Source organism: Pongo abelii, chromosome 2 (assembly GCF_028885655.2).
Source record: "Pongo abelii isolate AG06213 chromosome 2, NHGRI_mPonAbe1-v2.0_pri, whole genome shotgun sequence".
Taxonomy (NCBI): Eukaryota; Metazoa; Chordata; class Mammalia; order Primates; family Hominidae; genus Pongo; species Pongo abelii.
This window is the reverse complement of record NC_085928.1, coordinates 90,348,389-90,361,390: the sequence shown is the minus strand read 5'-3', so window position 1 is coordinate 90,361,390 and position 13,002 is coordinate 90,348,389. Positions and strand designations below refer to the sequence as shown.

The following is a 13,002-nucleotide window of genomic DNA, read 5'->3' as shown; positions in this document are numbered from 1 at the left end:
TTGGCAGTTGAAGACGCTGCCAACGAGGACGGAGTGAGCTGGTTGCCCAGGGTCACCCAACTAGTAACTGGCAAAGCAAGGATATGAACCCACATATCCCTGACTCTAAAGTTCTTGCCCTTTTCAGGTAATCTTTTAAAAAATGTTTTTATCTGATTTGGATTCTGTTCAGGCTGATTACTCAACCCATACATATCAAGACTGTGCCCAACAGTCCTGAGCCTCTGCTGGGAAGGTGACCATAAACAACCTGAGAGTGACTCGAAGCATGCATATTGTATTGTGTATTGGTTTGTGGGTCCAGCCTTACCCTATTGAGCAGGTGTTTGCCAATGGTCTTTTGTAGAGCATGCTCACCTGGAAACTGTGTAAGTTGATTCTTTTTAGCCAAGCTATAAAGACAGCCCCAGTTGGCACATTCTGTCACAGTTCACTCTTCAAACTGATGCAGGATTTTTCTTCTTGGTCACTCTGCAAGCCAGGGATGCCCGGCCAGTGATATGCCCTGCTTGGGTCTCCCTCGGCCACGCTGGGTGTGCCGCAGCTTACCTGTGTTAAGGTTGTACCTGCGTTTGGCAGTTCCTGAGCTCTTGTATTGCACCCAAGAAGAATGAGGATACATGGAACATTGGAGGGTGAGAAGAGTGGAGAAGAATTTTATTGAGCAATGAAAACGGCTTTCAAGCAGAGAGAGGATTCAAGGAGAGGGGAATAATTCCCCCATGTGGCTGGTTCTGGGGCCCTTTATGGACTCAGAATGGGGAGTGCCTGCTGATTGGTTTGTGAGTATGCAAAAAAGTTTAAAGGGAAGGCACAACTCAAAGGTGGGCATGACAGTGTAGAAAAACCTATTTGGAAAGGGTAGGTATATATAAAAATAGGTGAAGTGTGGGGACCAATTAGAGGAAAGCATCCCAAATGGGAAGACAAATTCTCAATCCAGTCCTAGGATTTAACTTGTAGCTTGGTTTTCAGGCTTTAAACTGTCTTCTACTTGGAGGTGGGGTTTCATCGGAGACCCTCCCCTGTCTTTCTAGGCATTTGTCTGCCTCTATCAAAACCATCTTGGATGCTTTAAGACCCTCCAAGCAGGGAATTGCTACACTGGCTGACACACCCGTAGCTGATTTTTAGCTTAGCAACTTCCAAAATGGAAAGATGAAATCGAAAACAATCTGGATTTCCCTTAAACATATTCTGGATCCCACCCTGAATATACCAAAATACTGTCATCGATGACAAATGTTCAGCCTATGCAGACTTGTACACTAACAACCTGATTTTGCCGAGCCCTTGGGGAATATGGGCTTCTTACTGATTTATGCCCCAGCCCTCACCTTTATCCCTGCCCCTCCATCATGTATTATGACTTGCTAATAATGCCATTTCAGAGCAGGCAAGTTGCCTTGTGCTTTCACCCAGGTGCTGGAGTCAGCCTGCCTGGGATTGCACCCATCTTTGCCTCTTAAGTAACCATGTGATGTTGGACAACTGACTTGAGTCCTTTAAAGCCTTGGCTTCCTCATCTGGAAAGTGAGGTTAATAATAGTATCTACTTTGTTAGAAAGATGGTCAGGATTGATTGAGATAATCCATGTAAATCCCGTAGCATGGTGCCTGGCATGTGGTTTCTACACAATACACAGTAGCAGCTGTTGTTGATGTTGTTGTTCTTGAAGGTGAGATTTCTCATCAGCCAGTTGTTTGGATTATAAAAGATTAGTAAAAGGCTTCATAAGATATAAGAAAAGAGCCCTGAATAAAGGGTATGGGAAGAGTTGCAGCTTGTGAGTTACCATGAGAGGGTGGAAGGAGGTTATCTGAAATTGGATGAAAAATTGTAGCATCAGATGTGTTTGGGTGTGGTTAATAACACACGTGGTGGTGAACTGAGGTAGATGGTAGAAGTTTGAGGGGTGTGCATTTTGAATCTTCCCACATGGCTCATTTCAGCCGGTTACAGTTTTCTGTGTTCCCCTAGTATTTCTTACAGACAAAAATCATGAAAAAGCAAATGCAAAATTTCAATATGTTCAAATTGTTTCTTAGTATATCGGTGGCTTTGGAATGCATTTGCATTCTCAAAACAAGCTTTATAGCAGAACTGAAGATATTTAATTCAGGTTCTGTGGGGGTTTCTTAGTAGTTAGCCACTTGCGTGATACCCGTTGAGAATGGGACAAATTGATACTATGCTCAGGAATGATAGTATGCCTTGCTTTATTTTGGCATGTGTAAAATTGAAACCAGAACACCAAATTTTTCTTCTTTAGAAGTGTGTATTTGATAACCGAGTAAACTGTATTCATTATAGAAAAACAATACACAAATGTTTTAAAAAATAGAGCTATAATCCCGGGAATAACCACTTTTTAGAAAGCTTGACATATCCTTCTAGATTATTTTCGAGTATGAATGTTAGCATTTGGAGTTACAATTTGTTTTGACTGCTTTTTAGATTTGTGCCCTAATTTTGACACTTGCTCATTATAGATTATTTTTAGTTGTTTTCAAAGCAATATTTATGATATAAAAAGATCTAATTATTTGCTTTGAACTCCTTTTTGGTGTGTACCTGGGTGTTAATACTTATAATTAAAAAAAAATCTCAGCATGAATTCAGAATTATAAGCTTAGTATTGGTTGCATTCAGTTTTGGAAGACCTATAGAGAGCTGTCCACCCTCCTACACCACTACTAATATCCTGTCCTTGCCATGTGACATATTGAAGCCACAAGGGGAAAGAGCTCCATGAAGCTCTGTCTCCCTCTCTTCTCCCCAGCACAACACACACATACACACTTAGGCATGTGTGTCTTTCTTTGTCTCTGCTCTTTTCTTGTGTCTGTACTTGTCTGTCAGTCGGCCTGTCTCTCCCTTGCTGGAGCCATTCATCATGCCCTCCTCATTCAGGGACAGAGTGTGCTTTCTCTGGGCTGGTGCCAGATCCTGGAGAGAGGAGCGCTTTGAAAACTCAACTTGGACTCCTCAGCAGACCACAATGCAGTTGTGCTCAGCATCTGGCCACCACGTTGTCCACTTAATATAGGGTCCCTAATCCCACCTATAATTTGCCCACTTCTCTTCTGATCTGGGATCAAACACTTTTTTAGAGCTAGATGCCCAGTTTAAAATCTTATGAAAAATAAGAACTCACAGTGAAAGGATAAGGGGAGTCCAACTCAACTACAATTAAATTTGGTTTTTCCTTCTTGCTTTCTTGTGGGGGGAAAGCCAGATGCTGTCCTTTTCACAGAGTAAGTTACCAGTCCATGATGTTAAGGAACAGCTTAATTCAGTAGCATGACAAGAATTTGAGCTGGCACTTTTCAGCCAGAATCTCAGTTACTTACACACACTACACACACACAATCTGTTTCAAGTTTTAGTGAATGAAAAATTCACATGGTAGATTGTCATTCTTAGTTTTTAAATAGTTTTTATTGTTATTAAGTAGAAAATAGACTTTTTTGGAAATATTATCGATACATCAGCAGACTTTTAACTTAAGAAGCTTTGAACCTTGATTTTCTAGTGGAATCCCATATTAAGAGTTAATAGGCAAGAAAAGAAGATTTTAACCAAAGAAAACAGGGGGAGGGTGGACAATGATGGGAATAGAAAATTGAAAGGACAAGCTTAAAGTTACAGTCAGTTCTGCTATAACACAACATGCATTCCTAAAAAATTACTGCACAATGCAAAATTACGCAACAAAAACCACATGAGGCTTATTGGGAAAACGGGGTTATGGCACAACACTCAAAGACCTCATCAGTGACACATACAGAAAAACATGAACCTAATGAAAAGGGTAGCACAGTCTTACAAATGTTAAATGGTCAAAAAATACATAAATACTAGAATAAACATGGCAGTTACCTTGAGAAGACCTGGCATTTGCTTGTGGAAGGCATGGGAAGGGTTGCAGCTTGACTGTGAAGTGATGGAAGGAGGTATCTGAAATTGGATGAAAAATTGTAGCATCAGCTGTGTTTGGGTGTGGTTAATAACACCCATGGTGGTGAACTGAGGTAGATGGTGGAAGTTTGAGGGGGTGTGCATTTTGTGTTTTCCCACGTGGCTCATTTCAGCCAGGTATAGTTTTCTGTGTTCACCTGGTATTTCTTACAGACAAAAATCATGAAAAAGCGAATGCAAAATTTCAGTATGTTCAAATTGTTTCTTAGTATATCGGTGGCTTTGGAATGCATTTGCATTCTCAAAACAAGCTTCATAGCAGAACTGAGGGTATTTAATTCGATTGAGAATTTTATCTAATCATTTGATCTTCAAAGAAAATACATCACACGTTTGCTCTGAGACAGCTGCTTGAGAATTCTGATACCTAGAGTGTACTTCTTAAAAGTCAAAGTTCTAGTTGAGGGTTTTCTCTGTCTTCTTCATATCACAGACATGCTATTCCTTTAGTGCACTGTTTCAGGGGGTACACAAGGTGATTTTTGTAGATAAACATGGATGAATATTTTAATGTTCAGTTTAGATAATAAGCTTATTGAACTTACTGTTTCACAGATACTATTTTGGAAAAAATCTATCTCAGCTGAGGGTAGAGGTGCCCTGCTTCACGCTGGGGCCCATCTGGAAATGGATTAGGGGGTGGTTTCAGGTTGTCTTTGGCAGACAGGCACTACTGGTGAAGAAGCAGTAGGAGACTAGGAATGCTAACCATCCTAAAATCCTGTATGAAGAATTGTCCTGTCCAAAATACCAATGATGTCCCCATGAGAGACTGGCTAGTATTAGAGTAAGGAGGAGGAGATGATAGAATTAATAATGTAAATTAAAATGTTGAGTTTAAAAAAATAGTATTTTATGTAGCTTTGGTAAGAATGATGAAAATAGTTTGCAGTTGATGAAAATTTGGAAAACACTAATACAAGACAAGTAGTAGTGGTGAGCTTCATTTGACAAACCCTTTAGTGCCTTGTAGCTGGCAGTATTCTCAGTGCCATGCACATGATAACTTACTCAGCTGTGGTTAATGGTTCTTGAGGCATTAGCCTGGTCTACTGCAGTGTCTCAACCATGGCTGCACAGTGGAATCAGACAGGGAAACTTGTCAAAAATCTGGATGCCTAGTCCACACCCCAAACTCAGTCTCTGAGGGAGGGACCTATGCATCAGTGTTTTTAAAGCTCCTTATGTTATTCCAGTGGGTAGCCAAGGTTGACAGCCACTGGTCTAGGGCCTTCCAAAATCACTCCTTTTCACAAGAAAAGCTTTACCGTCATGCAGAAGTTAATTGAAGACCTCTGTCCCATGCCTTACAGAGAAAGACAATGGGGACATGGCCCACAGAAGCTGTATCGTCTAAGGCAGGTGACAGAACTGCAAACACATGTTTACAATCCTGGCTGACAAGTGCTGATGCTTAAAAGTATGTTCAGAGTGTTTGGGATCATAAAAGAGAGAAAAACTAAATTTAAAAACATCTTCAGATGCCAAATTTGGAAAACTGTTAAACTGAATTTATTTTAGTTTTTTCTTCCTTATACACAGCTTTCATTTTGGGGTGAACAAAAAGCAAAAGGCACTTATAATATAAATCACTATCAATTTAACCTTCCTAACTTGATTGTAGCCTTTGTGTAGTTGAGTTGGAGAATGGAAATTTGAATTTTGTCTGTAGATAGCTAGGATAATAATTTTGTCCTGGTGTGGAACACACTGTTAAGTACTTTATAAGCCATCATTGAAGTAGTGCGCTTCCAGGAATAAGTCACCACAGTTTTACCAAGAAGCTCAGGACTGCTACAAGACCATCTTTGGAAATAAACCATTGAAGTCTTACTTGTGGTCATTGATCATCATGTGCCTAATGTTTTAAATACTCATATAGCTACTGTATTGTGATAAGTCAATGTTGGATCACATGCATTTTAAAACTTAGATTTAAGCAAATGTGTAATTTTAAATGAATTAATTAAAGGCAGCCACTAAGGTACTCAAGCGGATAAAGTTACCAAATAATTTACTTGTTTCTGATGGTAACATTCTTCAACAGCTCTTGATGTATATTAGTATGGATTACCTTACTCTAAGAAAACCTGATTCTCCAGTGGATAGATTTATTTTCAGCTAAACCTTTGTAGTCTATACTTAACCATGAATTACTTCCTGGTTTAAAAAACAGGCGTAGCTATTTGTGGTATTTTTGTCTTGCGCCTTTGGCATCTTAGTGGTGTGAACCGGAGCTATGCCATCTGTAGTCAAGTGAGATTATTAAAAAAGGGGGGGTGGGAAGTGAAATGATTCACTGGAAAATTTCAGCACAGATTCTTAGGGAATGATAAGATAACCCTAGAAACATTCTTATTTGGTGTCATATGCTGGTGGGTAGTGACAGGGAAAAAAAAGAAGGTACAACTTGTTTCTTAAGGTTTTGCTATTTTGAAAATCAGAGAGGTGCTGTGTTAGGAAGAAAGAATTGCTTGCAGTGTCATTTAGCAGAGCTCTGCAGATGAATGAATAATTTTCCTCTCTCTTAATGCAAGTTGGAGCCAATGAGGTTCATTTTTAGCACCCAAAACCCAAAAGGCAATATTCTCATGTTTACGGTGGTTGTCTAATTTCCTGATGGGTGTATGTGATAAAACTCTTTATGCTGAGATACTTCAGAAACAGAAGGACCCGTTCCTAGAATGTTAAGTAAGTCTGTGGGGCCTAGATGAGCCATTTCTGAAGGCTGCTGAGTTTAACATATCTTCACTTAATGATACGTGTTTTAATCTGAATATATTGATTTCAGGGAATTCTTCCAGAATTACATTTGAGATTTGCCTAAAACATGATGTCTTTTTTTCTTTGTTTTCCTTTTCAGAAAGAAGACATAGCTCATCCAGCAAGCCGCCTTTGGCTGTTCCTCCCACATCAGTATTTTCCTTCTTCCCTTCTCTGTCCAAAAGCAAAGGAGGCAGTGCAAGTGGAAGTAACCGTTCTTCCAGTGGAGGTGTTCTTAGCGCATCCTCATCAAGTTCCAAGTTGTTGAAATCACCCAAAGAGAAACTGCAGCTCAGGGGGAACACCAGGCCAATGCATCCCATTCAGCAAAGTAGAGTTCCCCATGGTAGAATGTGAGTATGGCCAAGAGGGTTTTTAAAGCTTACCTGCTGGAAATGGAACTGCGTACACTAGTGGCATGTGAGAGTGCCTGTGAATAATACAAAAGAGAGCCTACTTGGGGAAGAATTCAAATGTATGTTGTATTGTTTCTTGATGTTTCCCTATCATGTCATAGGAAGCTTTTTAGAGTAGTAATAGCAGTGATAATAAGGTTACTAATATTTATTGATCTATCCTTGTGTGCTAGCTACTGAAACGTAACTCTATGTGTGTACTATGTCACTTACCACAACAACCCTATGGAATAGGTACTGTTACTATCCTCGTTTTCCAGATGAGGAGAAGGAAGCTTCGTGAGGTGGGGGAGTTTTGTCCAAGAAGGCCTCAAGTCATATAGGCCTGGATTTGTGTCCCATTTCTGCCACTTCTTAGCTGTAGGGGTTTAGGCAAGGCACCGTTTCTCTCTAAGAATAACAGCCACTATGCTGGGTTATTGAGAATATTTTAGTTAATATATGTCTAGCACCTGGCATAGTGTCTGGCCATAGGGGACGGTTAACAAATGGATACTGGCACTCCTGCTACTGCTGCTGTGGATAATAGTAATGATAAAAAGATGCAGAAATTCCCAGATGCTGCTGTAGAATTTTCGGGGGTCTGCAGAGCAAATAGGGAAGCAGTGCTTCCTCCCTTCAACCTTAGGTTCACATCACAGCAGTGATGAGAGAAGGCTGAAGGAAGTTCACACCTGCCAGGCATGGCTTCGGCAAGTTTCCATGGTCACTCAGTAGATTGACAGGTTTCTTGAGGTCATGTGAGAGAGCAGCCATGCACTCCAATAGAAACATACTTCGCCTTGTCATGGCATCCCTCAGCCTGGTGGCGGATGGCTTTTCTTGGGCCAGCCTGCTTTTGGAGGGTATAGCACACATCGTAGGTCCAAGATCTGGTAACCTGGTTAATCTCAGGGTAGGGTCCAGCACCTGCTGCTGCATAAGGACCGTGCCAGCTGGGAGAGGATGTGACATCTTGCAGTCTCTCTACTGCTGTCAGGCTATTCCAGGTACAGTTGTTTGGGGCTGTTCGTCCTGGTTGCTAAGCCCCCAGCCCCTGTTCTTCTGTCAGAAGTACAGTACAGCAAGCTTGGTTTTTGTTCCGGGAGCTGTCTGAAAGCCAAAAAAGGTGCCAGTGTAGTGTGTAAGTCACTGACCAGCTTAACAGCTGTTAGAGCACTGACTCCACTGAACAAAGTTTATACAACCTCATTGATTCAAATCTTCTTTACTTAGAGCTAGGCCTTTAGATGGGAACCAGGCCAGTTGTTAGCTTCCTACCAGTATTTTCAGTTTTACCAAGCAAAATGATAGTGTCAGTAAGATTCCAAGATTCATATCTTTGTTAGTGGCACAGGTATTCCCTAAGCTCCTCTCATAGAAACATTTTTCAAGGACTGGAGAATTACCACTTTAGTGACACAACATATATTTATTAAACACTAGTCTCCCTTATTGACAGAAGCAAACAACCTCTTCTTGGAGATATGTTATTAAGCATGTTTGAGTTCTCATAAGTCTTTAGTGACATTTATTGGAAATATTCGTTCACTCAGAAGTTTACTTTGTTTTGATGAATCCTTTCTTACAAATGGCAGTCCTCAAAAGATATTCTCCAAGGCTTCTGCAAATAGTCTTTGGTTCTTTTAGACCTTTTTATGTTTTGCTTCTTACAGAAATTGCATTGCATTGGGTATCAGGTCTAAGTTTCCCATTGCCTCATGTGTAAAATTTTTTGAAATGATGAAAGACGAGGCAAATTTGATGGTCCCCTGAGGGTTTTGCCTCACCAGAAGGGCTTATAGACTTAATAAGTATGAACCTTACTAACGAAATTCATAAGGAGCCTTCCAAGAGGCTGGACCTGTGCAGCGCTTGGGTAGGCCCAGGCTCTACCCTCATCCCTCTGGCTCACCATTCACCTGGGGGCTGCTGAGGCACTCAGGCACTGGTTTTCTCACTTCCTTCTATGACAGCATGACACCCTCTGTGAAAGTGGAGAAGATTCATCCGAAAATGGATGGCACACTACTGAAATCTGCGGTGGGGCCAACCTGTCCTGCTACTGTGAGTTCCTTAGTCAAGCCTGGCCTTAACTGCCCGTCAATACCAAAGCCAACCTTGCCTTCACCTGGACAGATTCTGAATGGCAAAGGGCTTCCTGCACCGCCCGCTCTGGAAAAGAAACCTGAAGACAATTCCAATAATAGGAAATTTTTAAATAAGAGATTATCAGGTAACTTCAAATTTTGTTTCTTCATAATGCTTCTCTATATATTAAATGGGCATTCATGGGGAGCAAATCAACTGCAATCTAGAATTTCTATTTTTAAAACTGGTCAACTTCAGCTTTAGGAGGAAGTTCCTTAGTTAATATGTTTGTTCTCTTCACTCTTGGTTTTTAAAGAGCATGAGTGTGTGTGTGTGTATGTGTGTGTGTGTGTGTGTAGGTCATGTAAAAGTAGCTTTCTAGTGGTGTATTTCTGAAGGAAGTAATACAGACTTAAACAATATCTTTTCTGTCATCTGATGGCAGTAGTCACCCCCTGTCTTATTGATGTTGCTGCTTTGTTGCAGCACTCACACGTTGTATATTTTTTATTTTATTGATAATGTGGATTTTATTCCAGCTATAATTTATCTAACTGTTGATTTCTTCTATTTTCTTACTTACAAAATACATGGAGGAGAGTTTGTCAGGCTGCATGTAATGCCTGTGTTCTTTTGACAGAAAGAGAGTTTGATCCTGACATCCACTGTGGGGTTATTGATCTCGACACCAAGAAGCCCTGCACCCGGTCTCTGACATGCAAGGTAGGTGGACTCCTGAAAGTCAAGCAGACTATCCTGATAAACATGGGTGACTGGGATGTACCACACTGCTCCCAAAGTCTCTCTAACCCAGAGAAGATGCTCTGTGGATTGTTCTGAATTGTGTAGGTGAAGGAATAACTTGGTTCTGTTGAAGAAAGCCTCAGATTGACAAAATGTGAAGTGTGTTGTTATAAATTATAATCTTGACAGAGGTTTTGTTTCTAATGAGCAGTGTTGTATCCACAGGAATAGTGTTCTCTCCCAGTCAGTCTGTTATTTTTAAAAACTTTTAATATTTCCATATAGGCTACCCTTGACTGTGCTTTAAATTATACTGGCTTAAAGCAAGTCCGGAAATTTCCTTTGTGTGTGTATGAACATTTAAAAAATGTGTCACCCATGGTCTTAAATTTTAAAGAACGATTTAAAAAAAAATCTGTGACTTTGAGATAGCCCTGTTTTCTAGTTTAAAAAAAAAATACTGCAAGCCAAGCATGCCTGTAAGTCCCAGCTAGTGGGGAGGCTGAAGCAGAAGGATTGCTTGAGCCTGGGAGTTCGAGTCCAGCCTGGACAACATTACGAGACCCATCTCTTTTAAGAGAAAAAAAAACACTAGATAAAATATATTAATAATTTATATACAAGCTAAGAAAATGTAATGGTCTTCCTTTTTGCTCTGGGGTCTTCCTTCTTTTAAAATGCCAGTATGCTAATAAGGCATTTTATATAGCCTTATATAGTTAATCAGCTATATTTGCTGAAAAGTATGGGTTATTGATGTGGGGTGGCTTCAGGTCATCAGTGAACACCTCTACATAAATGAGCTTGTGTGTTGATGTGCATTTCTCTGGAGGGTATCCCCAGCTACCCCCCAGAAAGGTTCAAGAAGCATTCAGAGTCACTGCTTTGAAGTATGTAATTTTAAAACCTTAGAGGGAGGGGGTAAAAATGATAAAAGTTAGCATTTTCTTCTAAAAATTAATAAAATTGTTAGTGTTTTATTTTAAATTTTATTAAAGTGTATTTGAATAAAGGACTTCAGGCCCTGCCCCCTTGCCCCAACCAGTGGAGGCATGTTACAGTCTTCTGCAGTTGGAAATTTTTAAGTGGTTCTTACTTTAATTTGAGCTTCTAATTTAATTTTAGTGTGTAGATTTTGTCTTACAGCAGTGGTTCAGAACCTTTTTGGGGAAAAGGGTTGGTCAAGAGTACCTTTAAATATCTCATTTAAAAAAAAAAAAAAACACAGTCCATCTTCCGAGAATAAAATAGTGCATACACATACACATTCTGAATTTTTCTATCTTGGGTTAATGGACACCCCCACCCCAAGCCCATCCTTGGATTTCTAGGTTAAAAACTCTCATAAAACAAACTGCTTTTTTTTTTTGTATAGGGTACTAATTGGACACACAGTGGTGTAGTGGTGGTGGTGTATGAAGATAGCCACCTGAGTTCTGTAGAATTATGTCAGTTTCAGCTGTCCCTAAGAGAATGTGTGAAAGCATGCCTCAGCCCTGTCCACATCATGATCACAACTTGCCATTCTCCTTCTGTCCTCTTCCTGCCTACCTGACTCTCAGTAATATGGATTTCTCAGTAATACAGTACCTGTGGGCAATGAGGTTTGCTTTTTTCAAACCCAAGATGTTCTTTTTCAATCAAAGTGTGGCAGGAAACCACACCTTTAAGTGTGCAAGACAGTATTGTTGACTGTGATAGAATATTATACAGCAGATGTGTAGAACTTGTTCATCTTGCTATAACTGAAACTTCATGCTCATTGATTAGTAACTCCTTATTTCCCTCTCCCTTCAGCCGCTGGCAGCCACCACTCTAGTCTTTGATTCTGTGAGTTTGATTATAGATCTCATATAAGTGGAATCATGCAGTGTGTAATCGTTCTGTGACTGGGTTATTTATCTTAGTATAATGTCCTCAAGCTTACCTCATACTTGTTGTGGCATAGTGCAGAATTTCCTTCTTTTTAAGGGCTGAATAGTATTCCAGTGTATGTATATACTACGTCGTCTTCATCCAGTCACCTGTTGACAGACATTTATATTATTTCTACATCTTGTCTATTGTAAATAATACTTCAGTGAACATAGGAGTTCTAATGGCTCTTTGAGATTCTGATTTCAGTTATTTTGGATAACTACCCAGAAGTGAGGTTGCCAAAAGTTTTTTTTCCAACTTAAAATCTTCAAGGAGCTTGACTAGCATTCTTCCTGTGCCTTTATTGCTAGGTGGACTGACTTTGAATGGGTTTGCATTTTTCTCCCATCTTCCTTTTCAAATGATATGTGTTCCCCTTGTCCTTGTTTAAGGGTGTCATTACTGTCTGTGGCATTGGGCTAAGCCTGTCATTGCATTAATAAGTCTTGAGACCCAGCTTGTCATGAGGTCAGCATAGAACTGGCAGAAAATGCAGCATCCGCCAGGCCTGCCCTTTTACAGGATGCTTTGACTTTTTTTCATTGTTTTGTCAGTTCTTTTCCTTTTCCTTGCCTTCACTTTGGTCTGAATCTGTTAAGCTCAGTAGGGCTAAACATGCCTGCATGTCCCTACCCTGAGTGTTTCCCAAGTTGCTGCCAAGTTGCTGCCAGGTCTCTTCTGTCTTAGACTTAGAACGTTATCTGTTCTCTTCACCGTGAGGGGATTTGCTGCTGTTCATCCCCATACTCATTCTCTGTTGTCTGTCTGCCACCCTCACTGCCCCTCCTCACTTCTTCATCTGTCTAATATCCCGTCAAAAGTCTTCTGTGCCTTCCATGCAGAGAGATTTGTGACTCCTGTAGCCTTTGTCCATTCACTCATTGTAGAACTTTTTATTACAAACGTCTGTGAGCACAGGCCTCACTCATTCTAGGTCGCAGGGAATAAAGGGTTTAGCACAATAACCACGTGTTCCTTATGCTTGTGGCGCTTACAGTCTAATGAAAGAGATGGAGATTATTAATCACCAAAATAAGTGTAAAATTACCACTGATGAGTTATAAAAAGATGAGAGGACTACATTATGAAAGCCTGCAAAAATGAAGTTTT

The 13,002-nt window shown here is 40.3% G+C and overlaps 1 protein-coding gene across 24 annotated transcripts in view; it reads left to right on the top strand.

Moving 5' to 3' along the window:
• The window catches only part of ATXN7 (ataxin 7), a 139,326-nt gene that overhangs the window by 108,850 nt on the left and 17,474 nt on the right, over positions 1–13,002 (top strand). For all 24 annotated transcript variants that reach the window (XM_054551933.2, XM_063722012.1, XM_054551919.2 and 21 more), the window contains 3 exons: positions 6,846–7,098; positions 9,117–9,376; positions 9,872–9,954. In XM_054551933.2, coding sequence (XP_054407908.1) covers positions 6,846–7,098; positions 9,117–9,376; positions 9,872–9,954 — 596 coding nt within the window. The remainder of the gene's footprint in view (positions 1–6,845; positions 7,099–9,116; positions 9,377–9,871; positions 9,955–13,002) is intronic.